Source organism: Neopsephotus bourkii, unplaced genomic scaffold (genome assembly GCF_033783945.1).
Source record: "Neopsephotus bourkii isolate Nb327-2 ecotype Australia unplaced genomic scaffold, CSIRO-AGI_Nbou_v1 NB_845, whole genome shotgun sequence".
NCBI lineage: Eukaryota > Metazoa > Chordata > Aves > Psittaciformes > Psittacidae > Neopsephotus > Neopsephotus bourkii.
This window is the reverse complement of record NW_026901341.1, coordinates 642,612-659,347: the sequence shown is the minus strand read 5'-3', so window position 1 is coordinate 659,347 and position 16,736 is coordinate 642,612. Positions and strand designations below refer to the sequence as shown.

The following is a 16,736-nucleotide window of genomic DNA, read 5'->3' as shown; positions in this document are numbered from 1 at the left end:
CCTTTCAAAGACTTTTCCCTTAAGTTCCAGTTTGGGCTGGTGCGTTCTACCTTCCTTGTAGACAAACAAACCCGTCCTCTCCTGTCACAGACAGATTTTTTTCTCTCCTTGCTCATATATTCCAGGTTTGGAATTGGTGCTGGTAAAAGTGAGCTCTGTCTTTTCACCCCTTTAACAGAGCCCAAGCGCTCACTAGCAATCAGTTAAACGGCCTCAGAGCACTGTTCAGGCAGCCCATGCTTCTTTGGGGAAATCATATTATAAATGGTGTGGTTTTACTGGTGCTTCCCAGAAGGTGCTTATTGGCACCCCAGTGTATGTTGGACACAGAAAGCAATACAGTGCTGACACACACATCAAGAGGCGCGGTGTCACAAATGTGTATCTTGGGGGTTTGCAGGCATTTTCTTGGGAGAGTTTCTCCTTTAGTATGCTTCTTGGGTAAAAGCAGATAGCTGATAAAAGTTCTGTCAGACTAATAATAACCTTACCAAAGGTTAAAATGTTAAATGTGGACTTTGCTGTATAAATAATAAAAGGAAATCACCAACCTCCAGCACTTTGGTTTTCTCCCTAAATCCCTGTTTATGATGTCAACAGTAGCACACACAAAAATAAAAGAATTGAAAAAAAAAAGAGGACTTTCTTGGGTTTCGGTATCCTTCTCTGAACTTATGAGGAAGAAAATAAAGGAGAGATTTTTGTTCAAGTCAAGTCAGTGTGTGAATGGCACGGGCTGTGAGACATTCAAAGGCTGCTGCTAGGATGTTCCAAGACAGCAAAAGGAAGTAAGAGGGAGTTAAACACTGAAATTTTGGATTTAAATACAGTATCTGTTAGCTCCTCTCTGGTTTTAAAGTATTTAATGTTTCAAATATTTAACTAGTATGATTCCCAATTAATCCGGCCTGTCTCTGCACAAAGCAATGTGCATATTTACGATTCAAGTTTATCCAAGAATACAGTGGAAGTAGCCTTACGCAAAAAACATATCCACAGATGGAGAGATATGAAAAAGCTACCTGAAACCTGCTGCTTTTTTCCTACAAACTTATGCTCCCAGTGAAGTCTCCAAACTAATTAGAATTGATTTATTATGGATCAGGTACCTTATCAGGTGAAGAAAGAAATTACCATGGACAGTCAAAGGGTTGAGAGGTCAATACAGAATAGCAAAATCAATTTGCATTGATTAGACAAAAGGTCCATTTTACAGAGCCCAAAGGATTAACTTTAAAGCAAACATCTTTGAACTATAAGACAGCATTTGTGACTGAGAGGTATAAGCAGTGCAGCATTAGAAAACACTTAAGATATTTAAATAAGAAAATAATGCAAGCAATGGTTTAAGCTATCTGGATGTTTATTTTTTATTATGAATCATCCCCAGGATTATTGTACAATTCACTTGAAAGCCCTATGGAAAGGATGCAATTGTTTCATTTATCCCGCGTGTCAATCTTCCCGTGAGTTTTCATTCAGGTAAGGTGACTAAACTCGGGAGACTTGTAGAGAAGGGAGAAAATCTGTGCAAAGGATCGCACTAATCCTGGTGTTGCTTGCGATGAAATATTTACTTGGCAAACGTATGAGACCTCTTTTTTTTCCCAGTGAGACACTGTTGTAACCCAGATCAGAAACACTAAGAGGAAGGAGGCTCCCTTGTGTGAGTTACCCCTTCCATTTCCTGCCTGCGGCACTGAAAGCAGCCCAATGCTGCAGGAAAGCCAGGAGAACACGACTGCAACAAAAGTAATAAACCCTGGACAAATATTCTTTACCTCCTCATTATTTTGTTTTCAAAGTTTATTCTAACGAGACAGTATTTCTTTGTCCCATCTATTAAGACTTTATTTTCTCCCCCTGACTACAACTTAAGAATAGGACGGCAGATCCAGCATATTCGCTGTGTGCTATCACTGGAAATGATGTAAATAGCAGCATTAACTCTTAACTGGGCTCCAGAAAGCCTCCCTGTTTTGTATATTCAGGTAGCCGCCTTCGGCAGCAAGCATTTTCCTTCCCTCAGTACCCAGCATTGCTCTTACCTTCAATAGCGAGCATTGCTCTTAGCTCCCGGTTCAGCAGTTCGTAGCGCCTTTCTAGGTCATGTTCCTTTTCCCTAGGCAAGTTGCAAAAGTTCATCAATATGTTAATTACTAAATCATTAAACACTTAAAAGAACCTTTAACTCACATTGATTTTAGGACTCGTAACTGACTTTTCTCTTTAACTTTAAGCTACTCCAAACAAATGATACACAAACTTAAAACCTTGCTCAGGTGGCATATTCATTCATACGGCTTCTTCATTTTCTGTAATGTTGGCTTTAATTCCATCAGTTTAAGTCTACTGTGCTACAAGACGTAATTATTTAATATTCATCCTTGGAAGCGGCTGTTGTGGAATGTCCTAAGTATAAAACATTCCCCCGGATCTAACGAACAAATTCCAGCATCAGCCTATTCACCAAGATAATGTGACACTGGAAGTATTATCCTATATACAGTCTGCCCTAATGAACACTGAAAATTAAGACATGGGATTAGAAAGTTTAACATTTTGAAGGTAGAATCTTCTGTCAAGTTCAGACACGGCAGGAAATTCATGAGCACAGGCTCTTCCCAGGGAAGTATGCAGGCGTCTACACTAGGTGGCATTACTGAAAGAAATATAACCAAACTGAAAGCAGCTGGAAAAGAAGCACTGAGGGCAGAATGCCTCTAAAAACGAGCAGCATCTCCCCCCTTCCTCCCTGGTGCTAGCCAGAAAGTTTATTTGTCCTTACTTTGCAGTATCAGTGCATCATCACACTGTGACTGATTCACTAATATCCTTCCAGCAGTCCAGTGCTGCTGAACTACCAATGATGGGATTGAGGATTTCTACAAAGCAGGTAGTGACTCAGATTTCACTCTCTCTCCAGTCTTTACCTGTCACATCTGAGGCACACTCCAAATCTATTTGTGTGTTTCTAAAATGTAATTTTATTCTACTGCTGGGCCTTTGAAAATGCAACTGTGCTTAATATCTCTTTCTTTTTTTGTTTTTCACAGCTCGGGCTAATCTTGTGTCAGTGCATGCTTCTCATTTTCAAGTCTGAAATACGAGAAAAGCAAGCTACTCTGTGAGTTCCACAGAGCATCCACACTACTCACTTTTTCAGGGAATATTTCTGAAGTCTGATGGGATGTGAGCAAAAAAGTTTTGCATCTGTCTGATGGGTAAATATTCCAGCAAATCACCCTTTTGTAAACACATGTGCTCATCCATACTTACAGAAGAGAAAGCTGGTTCATTCGTCTTATTAAGGCATTCTTCTTATTAACCAGCATGAACCACTCCTGCATCATAGCTTCTTCTTCTTCTGTGTTTCTTCCTGCAATCAGAAGAATTTCATTACTTAAGTGGTATATCCCAAACTGAGCTATTTATTTCATTTTAGGTATTGGAGCACTGGTCTCCAATACCATTGAGCATTACCAGGCATACCCTCAAACGGTAAAAATACCCTATGACTACAAGTCCTCCTACACAATCCTGTTTGTTCCATAAATAAATCTTTGAAAGCAGCTGATCTTCACCATCTATTTTAGTGTTCTTTACCACGCTCATATCCTAACCCAAATAAACACCTTTTTTAAAGTACTGTATCTTTTGAATTCTCCCCAAAGAGCTATATTGTTGCAATGTTCCAATGACAGAAATCCTTGCTGCTCGAAGATGCCTGGTCATCACAGGCTTCCAAACACAAAAATAATCCTTGTGGGCAAGATCTATTCCACCCATGCAAACCCAGCAGTCAGGATGATGTGGCAGGGATCAAAGTAACTGCAGAGGACATGGTAATCCTGAGCTCTTGGCCAAGGCATGGGCACCTGTGCTTATGGCCACTCTTTCAGATGATGCGCTGGAAAGAGTTGCTCCTCTTCTCAACCTGCTATGAAAGGGAACATCTGCACAAATACAAGTGATTTTGGGTTCTGGGTGTCTAAGGGTCCTCGTATGTGTATTCATGGACAAGCATCCATTTTCCCAGCCAATGTCCATCGCTGCCTCCCAGGCACGAAGAGGATCAGGACCTTCATAGCCTACCTGCAGGCAGTGCTACGCTCTACCAGACTCTGTAAGACTCCCTGTTAGCACATCTGCACCACTGGGAGAAAGGCAGACAAGCAGCTTCTTTGCACACAGCAGGGTCATTCAGCTGAATTCCACTCTCTCTGAGCTCAGAGACTAAGAGAAACCTCACCAAAGTCCTATGTGGAGACTGTGCCTCTGTGGTGACCTGCCACTCTCACCTCTCGAGTTGAGTTGAGGAGCAAAGATTACATGGTCCTCATTGAATTATAAAACATATTTCTCACGGTTAAAATTAATCTGGAAAGAAACCTGGAATATGGCAAAGGAGCGGAGCTGGGTCTTCTGAATACTGCCCCCAGCTTTGACACTGCTTCCCTGGGAAACTGTGGGCAGATCTCTGAGGAGTTTCAGTGCCTACGTGTGTAATATGGGGACAATCACCAGTACCCATCTCTCAAGGGTGCTAAAACTTAGTTCTTTGGTGTTTGTTAAGTGTTTTGAAATCTCAAATGCAAGGTGCTGGTATGCTCGGGGAAGCTATCTTACTAACTTTAACCATAGGACCCTAGTTGCAGAGAAGCAATTTCCAGCACCTGAAGCTGGAAATACACCAGAAAAAATATTGTTTTGCCCTAAAAGGAAGCTTTCAATTTCTGTACGGGAGCGTTTGAAATGTTTGCGCATACGTGCCTGCCATGCACATGTTCACACTCCGATGCCACGGTAGGGTGCAAGCCCAGATCTGCAGGGAGAATCACCTCCTCACCTGGCTATGACCCTGCTGCGTGAAAGGGAAGGTCACCAGCCTTCTCCAAATTGCCCGATCCCCCCCCAGTGTGGCCTATGGGCTTTGTGCATCCATCCACACAAGAGAAGGAAAACATAAACAGGGAAGTGGGTCAGCTTGGTGTGAGCTGTTGGACCCATGCAGTAAGAATAAGGTACACCATCTGGCATGTTCTCCTTTCTGATGGGAGACATCCCTCCATATTCACTTATCACCCTGGGAAACTCCTGGTTGACAAAACTGTTCCTGAAAGCATACTTTTAGGGTACATGGTTTGCTAGCAGTGAGATGGGAAGGGCAGAGCACCCTGAAGTGGGGATGGCCATGCAGCCCTTTTCCAAGCAGAAGCAGCAGAGTCCAGCTCCTGGATGACTGGAGCAATGCAGGAAGAAATTTCTTATGTAGAAATGCTCTCCACCAAGACCTCCACTTCTGGTTTTGTGCAGACATTAATACACCATGGCATTTACAATAAAATTCAGCAGTTTAGCACTCCCCCAAAGAGGATTAAAACGCATAGGTATACTTTGCTGTTAAGTTACAGATCAAAGGCGCTGCCGTGTTGGTCCACCTAATAGGGTCTGCTTTTAGAAGTAGAGGATAATCAATATTAAAAACCTTTTGTTGGCATGCACCAAGTAGCTGAAATTTATTTAGGGGAGAGGGTAAGAAAAAGGGGATAACTTGTTTTTTTTCATCTGCAAAATGACCAGTCTATTCTGTGACACACAAGACTGCCACATTGCCAAGCTGCTGGTGAAAAAAGTTCTTGTAACCAGATATAGCTGGCTATTTTTTCATCAATTTATGACAGTAAATTTGTAGGTTTTGGGGAGGTCTGGGATCTCTGGCTAAAAGGTGCCATTATAAATGCAAGCTCTTGCACGCCTTGAAAAAGAAATGGGAGACGGAAATCTTTCAAAGGAGTCTGACTCAGTGGTGGACCTGAACTTGAATTTCACGCCATGCAATCTCAGGGTAAGAACTCAAACTTGAGATAAAACCTTCTTTCTATTAACGCATTCCTCCTAAATAAAGTTAGCTGCAACATATAACGAGAAAAGATGTAGGTAAAGCTTGGAGCTGGCGAGTCCGATCTGAACAGGTGCCTCTTGCTGCCACCAAAGCACACGCAATATCCATGGAATAGGCTGGTTTAAAAGTGAGTTAACAAAGTCTTGATTGTTTTTACAGAATTTTTAATCTGTTTTTGTATTCGCTTTGGACCCATGTGATGCCCTGACACCGGTCATGTGATATCGGCTGCGATAGGCACAAATCCCCGGGCAGCAACAAAAGAAGAAAGAGTAAAAAAGAAAAAGCTGAGAAAAAGCTTGCAATTTGGAAAAAGGCCAATTGTACCCCGGCGAAGGCCTTTTTGATCAGTGAAATGACACATGTGTGCAATAGTAATAGCAGTCGATGCTGATATTTTATGTGTTGACCATCAGCTTTTAAATTCTTGTGCATGGAGCCGAAACAGATTCTTCCCAGGCAAGCAAAATAAAGATGAACTCCCATATATAAGAAATTTAAATAACTCTTTTCAGCAAATGCTTTACTATTAGAGCATTACTACTTCGCCCCCCCGGCCCTTGGTGGAAGGATGCACGCAAAACACTTTCAACAAAGAAAAACTGAGTGTTGCCACTGCAGCGATACTGCAAGGCTAAACTCACGCTTGCAATTTCTAAATAAAAAATAACAGAAAAAGCCTTTTTTCAACCCAGTTTCACTCTGTAAAACGCTGCTGCTGCTGGGGAGGGTTTTGTTTCCACTTTGCAAGTGGAAAAGAAGTATTGAATTGACTTGCTATGAATGCTTGAAATTTAGAATTGGGAAAATATCTGTGCTGTTCTCAGGGGAAAAAAATACTGTACAGATTATTTAAATGGAGCAAAAAACATGTTAGGGAACAAATCGATCCCATGCATGCAAACCCCTTATCTGGGCCAGTACAAGATGATGAAAATCTATTAATAGCCCACCGATCTTAAACTTATATTTTTTTCCACAATACATGCATTACACTATTGTTTTTGATAAAAAACAACAACAACAACAACAAAACCCTTTTAAAGCTAGTAAGTTGGACCATTACAAATTAATCCTGACTTTAATAACTGGTTAAAGACCCCTTCAGCTTTATAAGTAACAAAAAATATTAAAGCCTGTGATCACAGCGAGCTTTTCTCATTTCTCCTCTAACCATTTGTTATTTAATCCAATACTAGTAATCCAATTTGTCCATCAGACTTTTAAAGGGCAGAATGCAACTTCCCCAGCTTAGACACTTTTCAAAGTACAATATATTTTTCAAATGAATGCTGGATGTTTCATTTTTTCCCCAACTGTTCCTAGCTCTAATGTATGAGGAAAAAAAGAACAAGATGAACATTGTTCGTACTGATTAAGTAAGAGCTCATTAAAGAGCTGTCAGTGCCGTACTTTGAATATGCATGAAGCATATAATCAGATCTAGTACCGTCACTAGAGGAGAATACGGTAAGTACAAAGGATTGATTTAATTACTTAGAGTGGGCTGTGGTGGTAAAGCAGTCTTGTTAGCGCAAAAAGAAAAGGAGGTTGTATTCTGGCACGGTTAGGGGAAAAAGGCAGTTTTAGCTTCTGCCACAATACCTAATCTCAGGATAAAGCACTTTACATTGTAGCTTAAAATGAAGACTGTCAGTTTTCTAAAAAGACCAGAATTCATCTTATCTTGTTTAACCTCATCTGGTTAACTATCTAGCAGAACATATTTATTCTCTTTAACATGTAATTATGCTTATACCTTTTTATCCTATAGTTCAATAATGACTTCTGAAAACAGTCTTCAAATAAGAGCGGGTAGCGCTGCAAACATCATATGCATGCAAAATGCTCGGTAAGAGATTTGAAAAATGCAGAACCAGAAACTAAGACCAAACAGTCAGTACACGCGCCTTTATGTGAAAAGTCAACACAGCTTTTAATGTTGGACTTTATTATTGAATAGGTTCTGAGGAGGCTTCTGGGAAGGTTTCTCTAATTCATTTTCTCCCTCCACTCTCTTCCTCTCTGCATCACCCCCCCTACTTTTCCTTTTTTTTTTTTTTCTTACTCAATTCATTCTTGTTTTATTCTTCCTCTAGGAATCCAGGGGAATTCTCTCGCATCAACTCTCAGTGCCATTTTCTAATTTCATTGTCTGGCTTGAGTGGTGTAGGATGCATGATCTATTCTTCTCTTCACTTGACATCTACCAGAACCCTCCTCAATGATTAGGAACGAGCCCAACACCAAGCCTGGAATAGCACAAGACACTAAATTCTGCCCTCAAATACAAGAAACTCCTAACTGACTCTGGAGTTGTGATTCTGCACTGCAATAGCTCCTGTGCAGGATTCAATCAAGGCTGCAGTGTAAAGTTTGGGGATTTTAGGCCTTACTAGGACAAATTTTAATGATAGCCAAAATAATGATAGCCAGAAGTTTAATTACAGCAAAAAGAAAACAAACACCAAACCCCCACCCCAAACCCCTTCCTTTTCTCCTGTGGTTCATCACACGTATTCCAATATCATTTTCCTGACTGTAATTCAAAACCAACTTGAGCCAATTTTCATCTACAGTGCTCAAGAATTACAAGCGTGTTTATCTGCTACCATTTTTTTGAGAGCAATATAAACGACTAGCTTATTTTAACGTTGTACAGCTTCCAGGCAGTCTTTTCGAGATACCTTTCCCTTCACATTCTTCAAGATTTACAAATGGATTTTTGTTTACACTGAAAGCTAATTATTTGCTAAATATTTAAATAAGAAACATCTTGACAAAAGTCTCTTCTGAATCTATTTGAAAAAACCCAATTTGTTTTCGTTTTTTCCTTTCCTGCTACAAATACTTCCAAACCCACCCATTCTGCTCAGCCAGCTATCAGTACGTATATGTACACTTAGACCCATTATTTTTAAGCCGCTTGGGCAGCCAGTCATTAGATAAACCTAATATGGATTAACACAGTAAACCTGTACATTGCTAAGAAAATAGAGAAGAAAGTGCTACGAAACACTGTGAATGCTGCTTAAAAGGAAGAAAAAGCAGCAACATGCAGGGACAAGATTAGTTTACAGTGTAAATGGATGAACACAGTAACTCCTCTACACTTTATTCCATCGTAAATCTGTCAAGATAAGCCAATAGATTAATATTTTTTTAAAAACCCTTAAATGTAAATGTATTGAGCTGTTGTGCAAAAACGAATTACAACCTGCGGAAGATAAATAATAAAAAGGTTTCCATCAGCATCCCAAACCAGCCCATTCAATCTGGCAAGAAATAACAGGTTTACAGAAATCACTCTGTATGCTGTCTTAAGCAGTAATTGTTTTTAAATTTTATTTGCACTGTGTATAGTGTGTGTACCATGGTGTCATAGTTAAACACAGACACCTCCCCATGTCTCCCCATTTACCTCAACAGAACTACATGAAAAACAACCTACTTAAGAGACAGCCCATTCTTCACCCATTTGCTGATGTTTACACACAGTTTTAAAATAGAATAGAAGAAGCTTTCTTCACTCAACACAGTTGGGTGAAGAGGCCAGCAGGAGAATGCCAGCACATGTGAACTAGAGCGGGGCGAGTAACTACAAAAACTGGCCAGCTTTGCTCTGCTCCTCTTTCTGGGCTATTTGTTAGTTGACCACCAGCTAGATGACCACCAAGAGCAGTCCAAATGCCAGCAAATTCCACAAATTTAATGGGAAGGTCTTTTGAAAATGTTCCCTACTGCCTTTATCTGCCTGCTGGTAAAAAAAGAAGCTGCATTCACCCAATCATGGGGACGAGTTTTTACGAGTTTCTGTATTAGGAGTGAGCGGACAGATTGGCTTGTTTACCTGAAGGAGAACATGAATAGCAAATAAAGAATAGTTGTAGGATGTGTCTCATCTTGTCTCATAAGAACCTGGGGAAATTCACTGAAATTGAAGGTGGTGTGTTTAAAACCGATAAAAAGAATGATCTTTCCTCAAAGCCTCATCATTTACCAGTAGAACTCGTTGCCATGAGGCAATGTTGAAACTAAGAGCTCAGCAAGAATTAAAACCAGGTTGAATGTTGAATATGGAAAGGCAAAGCTCTTGCAATAAATATTCAAACAAACAAAAAAACACAGGAGGCAGGAATTGGATCCTCCTGCTTTAGGACATGAGCTAACCTTTAATTTTTAGAGGTTAAATGAAATGTTCCCTAGGGCCAGGTTAGCCTGCAACTGGCTCCTGCAGAGTTTCTTGCTCCTGCCTGGGTTCAGCCTGTACCTGTCCCTCTATGGGATGGTCCTCTGGACCAGACCATGAGGCTGATCCACTGTGGCAATTACAGCTTTACTGAAAGGAAACATGGGAAGAGACAAGAAACAATGCTGGATGTCTTAGCTGACTAACCTTATGTTGCTAACAAAGGCTGATGGAAGGTCTCAAACCCTTCCAAAATCAGTGTTGGACTTCCCACTGATTTTAATAATTTTCTCATCTCACTCACTATGAACAGCTAACACATGGACGAGCTCTTGTTTTTAATGCAAGTTACTGAATTTAACAAATACTTAAGCAGAAAAGCCTATATTCACAACAGATATTCTCTGTAAGGGAGCACTACATGAGACCAACCACAATATGCATCTGACAAAACTGAAAGCTATGGTGAAGATTTTAAAACAACTGGCGTTTTTCACTGAGTGAAATTGAGGCATCCCAAAAGAGATGTGTTTTGTGAAAAATCACCCTCCACTGCTTTCAGAGGACACCTTTGGTGGAAAAGCTCTGAATTTTTGTTAAAACCATTCCTGCTCCACCTTGAGCTTCATGTCTCCCATTTCAGATTACCGTGTCCAGAATACTACTTTCTTTCACAGAACAATGACCTTCTCAGTTATTAAAAATTGCTGAAAATGAATAAGAATAGCCACCAAGAGATAAACAGGACGGGACCAGTTTATAGATGACACTGCAGAAGAGCTAGCTAGCACATGCAGCCCTAGCACAATTTTCCGAGTCTGAAATGGATGAGAAAATGCTTGAGGAACATTAGAAAGGCAAATTCATGGCCACTAAAACTTGCTGTCTGAGAACAGTTGAGAAGGAGACATTGATGTCCACACAATGGAGTCTCATAAAGGTAGGTAATGACTGCCAAGAATCTGCCAGGCAGAGTTACATTGCAGTGCATTGTCTGACTCTATTTCAGCCCCCAAAAGTACTGTAACCCTAATGAAACAGAGCTACAGCTGAGGGAATGCCTTTATCACAAGCACACATCAAATTAGCCTAATATCAAGCAGGAAACTTGTAATTTCTTTGGTTTCTGAAACATAATAAATCAGAGAGGCTATTTAAAATTTTGAGAGCTGTGTAAACAGAAGGTCAGGGTTCTGACCACATCTCAGCACGTGCAAGGATTTATTCTACCTGGAGCGGGACTGACTCACAGGAGGACAAGCATTTGTGGCCTGTAGTCTTGGCAACCTAAAATTATCACAGAACTGAAACTTCCACAAAAGATGAATTGCCTCAAAGATTGCTGATTTTCTCTACATGATGAGTCAATGCAGTGGCCACTAGAAAGTAACCAAAACCAAATCAACAGAAGCAGAATGCTTGGGCTTGATAAAGATTATGAACATATTTTAAATGTAGGAGCGTCAAACCAGACCAAGAAAAGACACAGTTTATGGCCCAAAATTCAGGCAACAGGAGGTGAGATTCAACTGAAACATCTGGAGAGACTCCAGCAAGAAAGTGATGCTTCCTGCCTTGAGGAGAGTGCCTGCAGGGGTCCTAGCACTGAGCAGAACCAAGGCATGTCCTTTATCCCCTCTGGTATTCTTAGTACCCAAAGTTTCTCACATAACACAACTTCAGAAGAAGCACAGGCTTGGCAAAAATATTCAACAGACCTCTGCTTCCAACACAGGAAACACGCACCATTACCTGATACACTCAAGACTTTGAAGCTATGGAAAAAACAGTAGCTCACACTTGGAAATCCACCAAGAAGGTGATGATGGTCTGGCAGATGATGATTTCACTTGCAGGCTGACAAGCAGAGTTGGATGCTTTGTTATGAGTGAGAGTAATTTCTCTATGGCTCATAACTACTCCTTACATCGGTTGCCTGTTTACTTGGCAAGCGATGGCTGGGCAGGATTCTGAAGTGACAGACCAGTTAACATTAAAGTCATTGAATTGTGCTGTATTAAGTCAGCATATTATCCTATTTTTATCAAAACTGCCTTACCCTTCAGAACATATTCTCCTGGAACTGGGAAGGGGTAGTGGACAGTGTAAAATGACTTCTCTAATGGTCAGGGTTGAATGTAACCCAAGCAACTGCTTGAAGTGAGGTGATAGTTGGCAATGAATGGGGCCTTCTATTGGTGCTAATGAAGACGCCTACTCTTACTGGGAGTTGGCAGGTTTGTACGCCTGGGATACAAAGCTTCCCAGGGCTATCTGGACAAGTTCAGGTAGGCTGAGGTGTCCTGGGGCCTCACAGTTTTGACAGAAGAGGTGGTTTTGGTGGTAAATGGGAAAAAAAAAAAACCCATGAAAATGTAACACAGCTTTCTACAGACTGCAGTAGCATTGTGGGCTGGGAGCCCCAGGGTGACCAAATCACCTTCCCTCTCGCCTTCTCTTTACAGGCAGACACTGACTGGAGAGAAAGCTAACTTCCAGGCATAAGGCCAAAGACTATGCCTACCACATGAAAGAGCATTTATACTGCAATACCACAATGATAGATGGAAATCAGTTAAAAGAAGCAAGTGTCTGTTGGGTCTTGCAAGACTTCTGGAAGGCTTGCAAGCCTATTCATAGCGCCTAGGGCCCTCCCAGAGTAGCCTCCTGCTATGCAGGCAATGCTGCACTCAGACTCTCTTCTTCAAGCTGGCCTCAAGCACTTTGTTGACAGGTTCTTTTAAAGCAACAATGAGGCCACAAGCCAGTGAAATGCATGGAGAGGAGGCCGACATCATCCTGTCCTTCCAGCCAATGACAATTCTGTGTTACTTTGAGGAACAATAACAAAAAAAGGTCATTGTTGCTGCTGAGCTGCTTTAATGATTTGATGAACTTGGCTGGGGTAGGCTGTACACGCATGCTGCCCAAGTCTGCTCTTGGAAAGGTCTCTTCCTGGGAACTTCTACCTACCAGTGCACAAACCTAAGACCAAAGAGATGTGGTGAATTACAGTCAGAACTGTGAGCCCCAGGGTCTGGCATGGTGTGTTCATTCTGTGGGAGTTCCTCAGCTGTAGAAATGCTGGGCATTTAGAAACATATGGCTAGTCTTTCTTTACCGAAGGCAAGCAAGATTGCTTCACAGCTAATTGCAGACGATGGAGATTGGAGAGGTAGGAGTTTACCAGTAAGAGAAGGCAACATGATAGAAGGGAAACTGGAAAAAGTTTGCCAAGCCTCAAGAACTCAAGAACTCTTGAGTCACTCATCAAATGCATGGTTCTGCCAACTACAAACCTAATACTTGTGCAGAAATTTGTGTATGAAAGATCTGAACCCTGAAGACTCACATCAGAAAAACAGCTTACTAGCATGCCAGTTTATTTGCATTAACAAATTCTGATGAATGGGTTTGCACTGCATGGATTCAGTAGTAGCAGGCATTTCTACAGAACTCTTGAGGGCTTCAGTGGGATTCAGGTCAGTCAAGTCACACTTGGATGCAATGCAGCAGCACAGTTACCATATTGTAAACAAGAACTCGATCATAATGTTGTTGCACTTTTTTCACCCAGGTTTTTGACAGTTGCCAAAATTATCATTATCAAAATCCTGGCAGCAGGTTAACATTCCTGAACACTGGAGAAAGAAGCATCTCATCGAGTGCTTTATAATATTGCTTTGCTTCGAAAAAACAGTAGCCATCAATGCATAGTTTGTGAACTGTTATCATGTTACAATAAAAATCACCGACTAGTGTCAAAAATCTTCAACACAAATTGCTATTATTAATATCCTTCTAGCCTCTGAATTGTTATGTATTTCCAACAGGGAAACTAACACCAGCAAAAACTCAAACCAGTGTCACATACGTATCACTCACGTATTCAGACTCTTTTAAGCACTTTCACTCAGTTTTTAATGCTAAATGTAAACAGGTAAATGGTGAAGTTGTTGTTTTCAGTGATACTTTTAAATTTTCTATCCTGCCAGAACACCACCTTTTTTTCTCTTGTGCTTCGGCATGTGCATCTTTGTCTCTCACAGGATGGGTGGACAACTCTCTACCACCTTGCGGTTTGGCAAGTTTTCAGTTCACCTGAGATCAATCATGCTGAGCTAAGCAAAAAAACCAGTGTAACAAAGCAAGGCTGGCAAACTGCTATAAAACTTAGGGTGTTATTAATTCATTCTTTCTGATTGAAGTAAGATAAGAAAATATGAAAAGACCATGTTTTTTTTTCATCTTATATATATGCAGTGATATTTTTCATACTGTCTGCTTGAAGATGGTAACAGAAACAATTTTTAAATTGAGTTCACCTCTCAGGTAAAACAGAGCATTCATCATTTTACTCCCCAAGCCCTGACGCTAGTGAACACAATTCTGCATTTACTTTTGAGAAAGCCAAAGAGAATTGTGAATTTAATTGTTTTTAAAAGACAGACCTTGGCTTAGGGAGTAGGATGCCTGCTCCTAGCTTCCCCCTCTCTCCCCTAGTGCAAATTTGTATTGCAGACTGGACGACTCCAGTAAGAAGCATTCAAGGTGGTATAATGCAGACTGGTAAATACAGCTCGGTAATAAGGTTTGTGAAGGTGCAGAGCATGTAAGGGATTTATTTTTGACAGTGAAGCTATACACATATACATCATCAAGCCCCCATTGAGAAGCATACCACTCCAAGTGTTTAATACAGCTAAAGGGGGCAGATAAGAGATCAATGACAAAAATCACCTGGTAAAAAAAGAAAAAAAGTAAAAGGTGCTGCATTAAAAGGGCTTTTACTTTGCATGAGAAACAATACAGAGAAACCTGTATTTTAGCACTTGTACTCAACAAGCACTCCAAAGTATGCTGGGATGAGAACAGAAACCCATCCTTTCTAATAATCTTGTGACAAAAGCTAAAAGACATCATCCTATTAACTAGTGATCTCAACTGCTAATGCAGAGTACTTCCTGGTGCCTTTTATGTAGAATGCCGCTATTAAAAAACCACTAAACATTCACTGTGAACAACACAGAATCATTCATCTTTTATCAGCATCTCTTGTTAGAGGAGTATGAGAGGGGCTGAAGGTGTCATTGATATTATAGAGCGGAAATTAATCAGAAATTTTTCTCATATTTTCCTCATCACACTCATTTACTTTTGTACAAATTTCCCCCTGCTAAAAAGTTCATACCCAGCCCCCTGTTGTACGCTTTTAAGTTGAGAATATTCAACGAGTGCGTCAACTGAAAGGCACCAGGTCCTAACACAAAAAGCATTCGAAATTCTCATTTAGTTGTCTTTATTTTGCTAGCGCCATGTGGTCCTTGAAGATGTAGAAAACACGGGAAGCCGAGTAAAGATCAGAGCAAGCTCATTAGCATTCTGACAAAATTGGAGTGGTGGAGATGTATAGTTTGCCTAGTTTGTCGTTTTGAAAGCTACCGGTGGTAAGCTTTCTATTTCATTGTGCTTTTGTCTTTTTTGGGGGTTTTCAACGCAGCGGGGTGGTTGTTAGCCTAGGTTTTCACAGTGCATTGTGGGAACCTTGCCTGCACATTCAGCCTATATAGTATCATTTGAGTTCAAGTAAAAAAAATAAATCTTTTTTTTTTTCCTATTTGTTTCATAATCACCTAAGCTAATGCAGAGCTGTCGCCTGGCTGTCAAAACCTATGCTGCCAACACCTGGTTTATAAAGTTAAAATAAAAAGAAGAACAAAAACCCCCTAATAAAATAAATTCTGATCTGTATTTAAAAATAAAACCTTTTAAACATGTTGCTAGCTTTCTTCAAAAGACAAGATAAGAAGAAATTAATTTGATTTCCACTGTTTACAATCAACTAGAAATGAACTTGGGACAGATCCAGTTGATTAGAATTCAAAAGAGACTCTTTCACTGTATAAGATCCCCAATTCTATTTCAGAGCCTCTTGAAGGAAAGATGGGTTTATGCTCCAGAATTATGTAAATATTGAATTACCTCTTAGAAGACCTAGAGAAGTTATTACCCTGGTCATTTGATTTATTTTTTTTATATATATATTTAAACATAAGGCTCACTTTGAAGGGCTAAAAAGGCTACATTAATGCTGCTATTCGACATGAACGTTTCCAAGTTGCAGTGAAATGGATAAAGGTCTTTTTGGATGAATTTATCTGCTAAATCCTTGTGGTTGCCCTCCTATCTCGGATGATGACCCAAAAGAATGTCAACAGCTCATTTCCCAGAGAGCTGGAAAGAGTCACTACGCAAGCCATAATCTGCACGTTCTGAAAGAACCGTTTCAAACATTACATTTCACAAGCTGTTTAAAGAGATTTTATTTTTCCCCCTCTCATCTCCACTATCCTAGCAGCCCTTTGGACATCACTGCCTCAGAAATGAAGGCTTTAACAAAGTTGAAACGTGACTTTTTACGTATTGTGTTGGTGGGTTGTGCACATGTGCACACATGCACATGCACCGTGCAACATGTGAGCACCCATGGATACCCATGCTTTGAATCTGCATGGCTAAATTCCAGCTGCACTATGGCAGGGACAAGTAAATGCTAGGAATCCAAATATATTAAGTCACCCCTAATTTACTCATTGGATTTTTTTTTTTAATATAATGTGTGTCAGGCTGCCAAAATCGGAC

At 40.5% G+C, this 16,736-nt stretch overlaps 1 protein-coding gene across 9 annotated transcripts in view; it reads right to left on the bottom strand.

The window, feature by feature from the left end:
- The window catches only part of EHBP1 (EH domain binding protein 1), a 224,639-nt gene that overhangs the window by 5,682 nt on the left and 202,221 nt on the right, over nucleotides 1-16,736 (bottom strand). For all 9 annotated transcript variants that reach the window (XM_061356181.1, XM_061356183.1, XM_061356184.1 and 6 more), the window contains 2 exons: nucleotides 3,280-3,379; nucleotides 2,049-2,122 (listed from right to left, as the gene is read on the bottom strand). In XM_061356181.1, coding sequence (XP_061212165.1) covers nucleotides 2,049-2,122; nucleotides 3,280-3,379 — 174 coding nt within the window. The remainder of the gene's footprint in view (nucleotides 1-2,048; nucleotides 2,123-3,279; nucleotides 3,380-16,736) is intronic.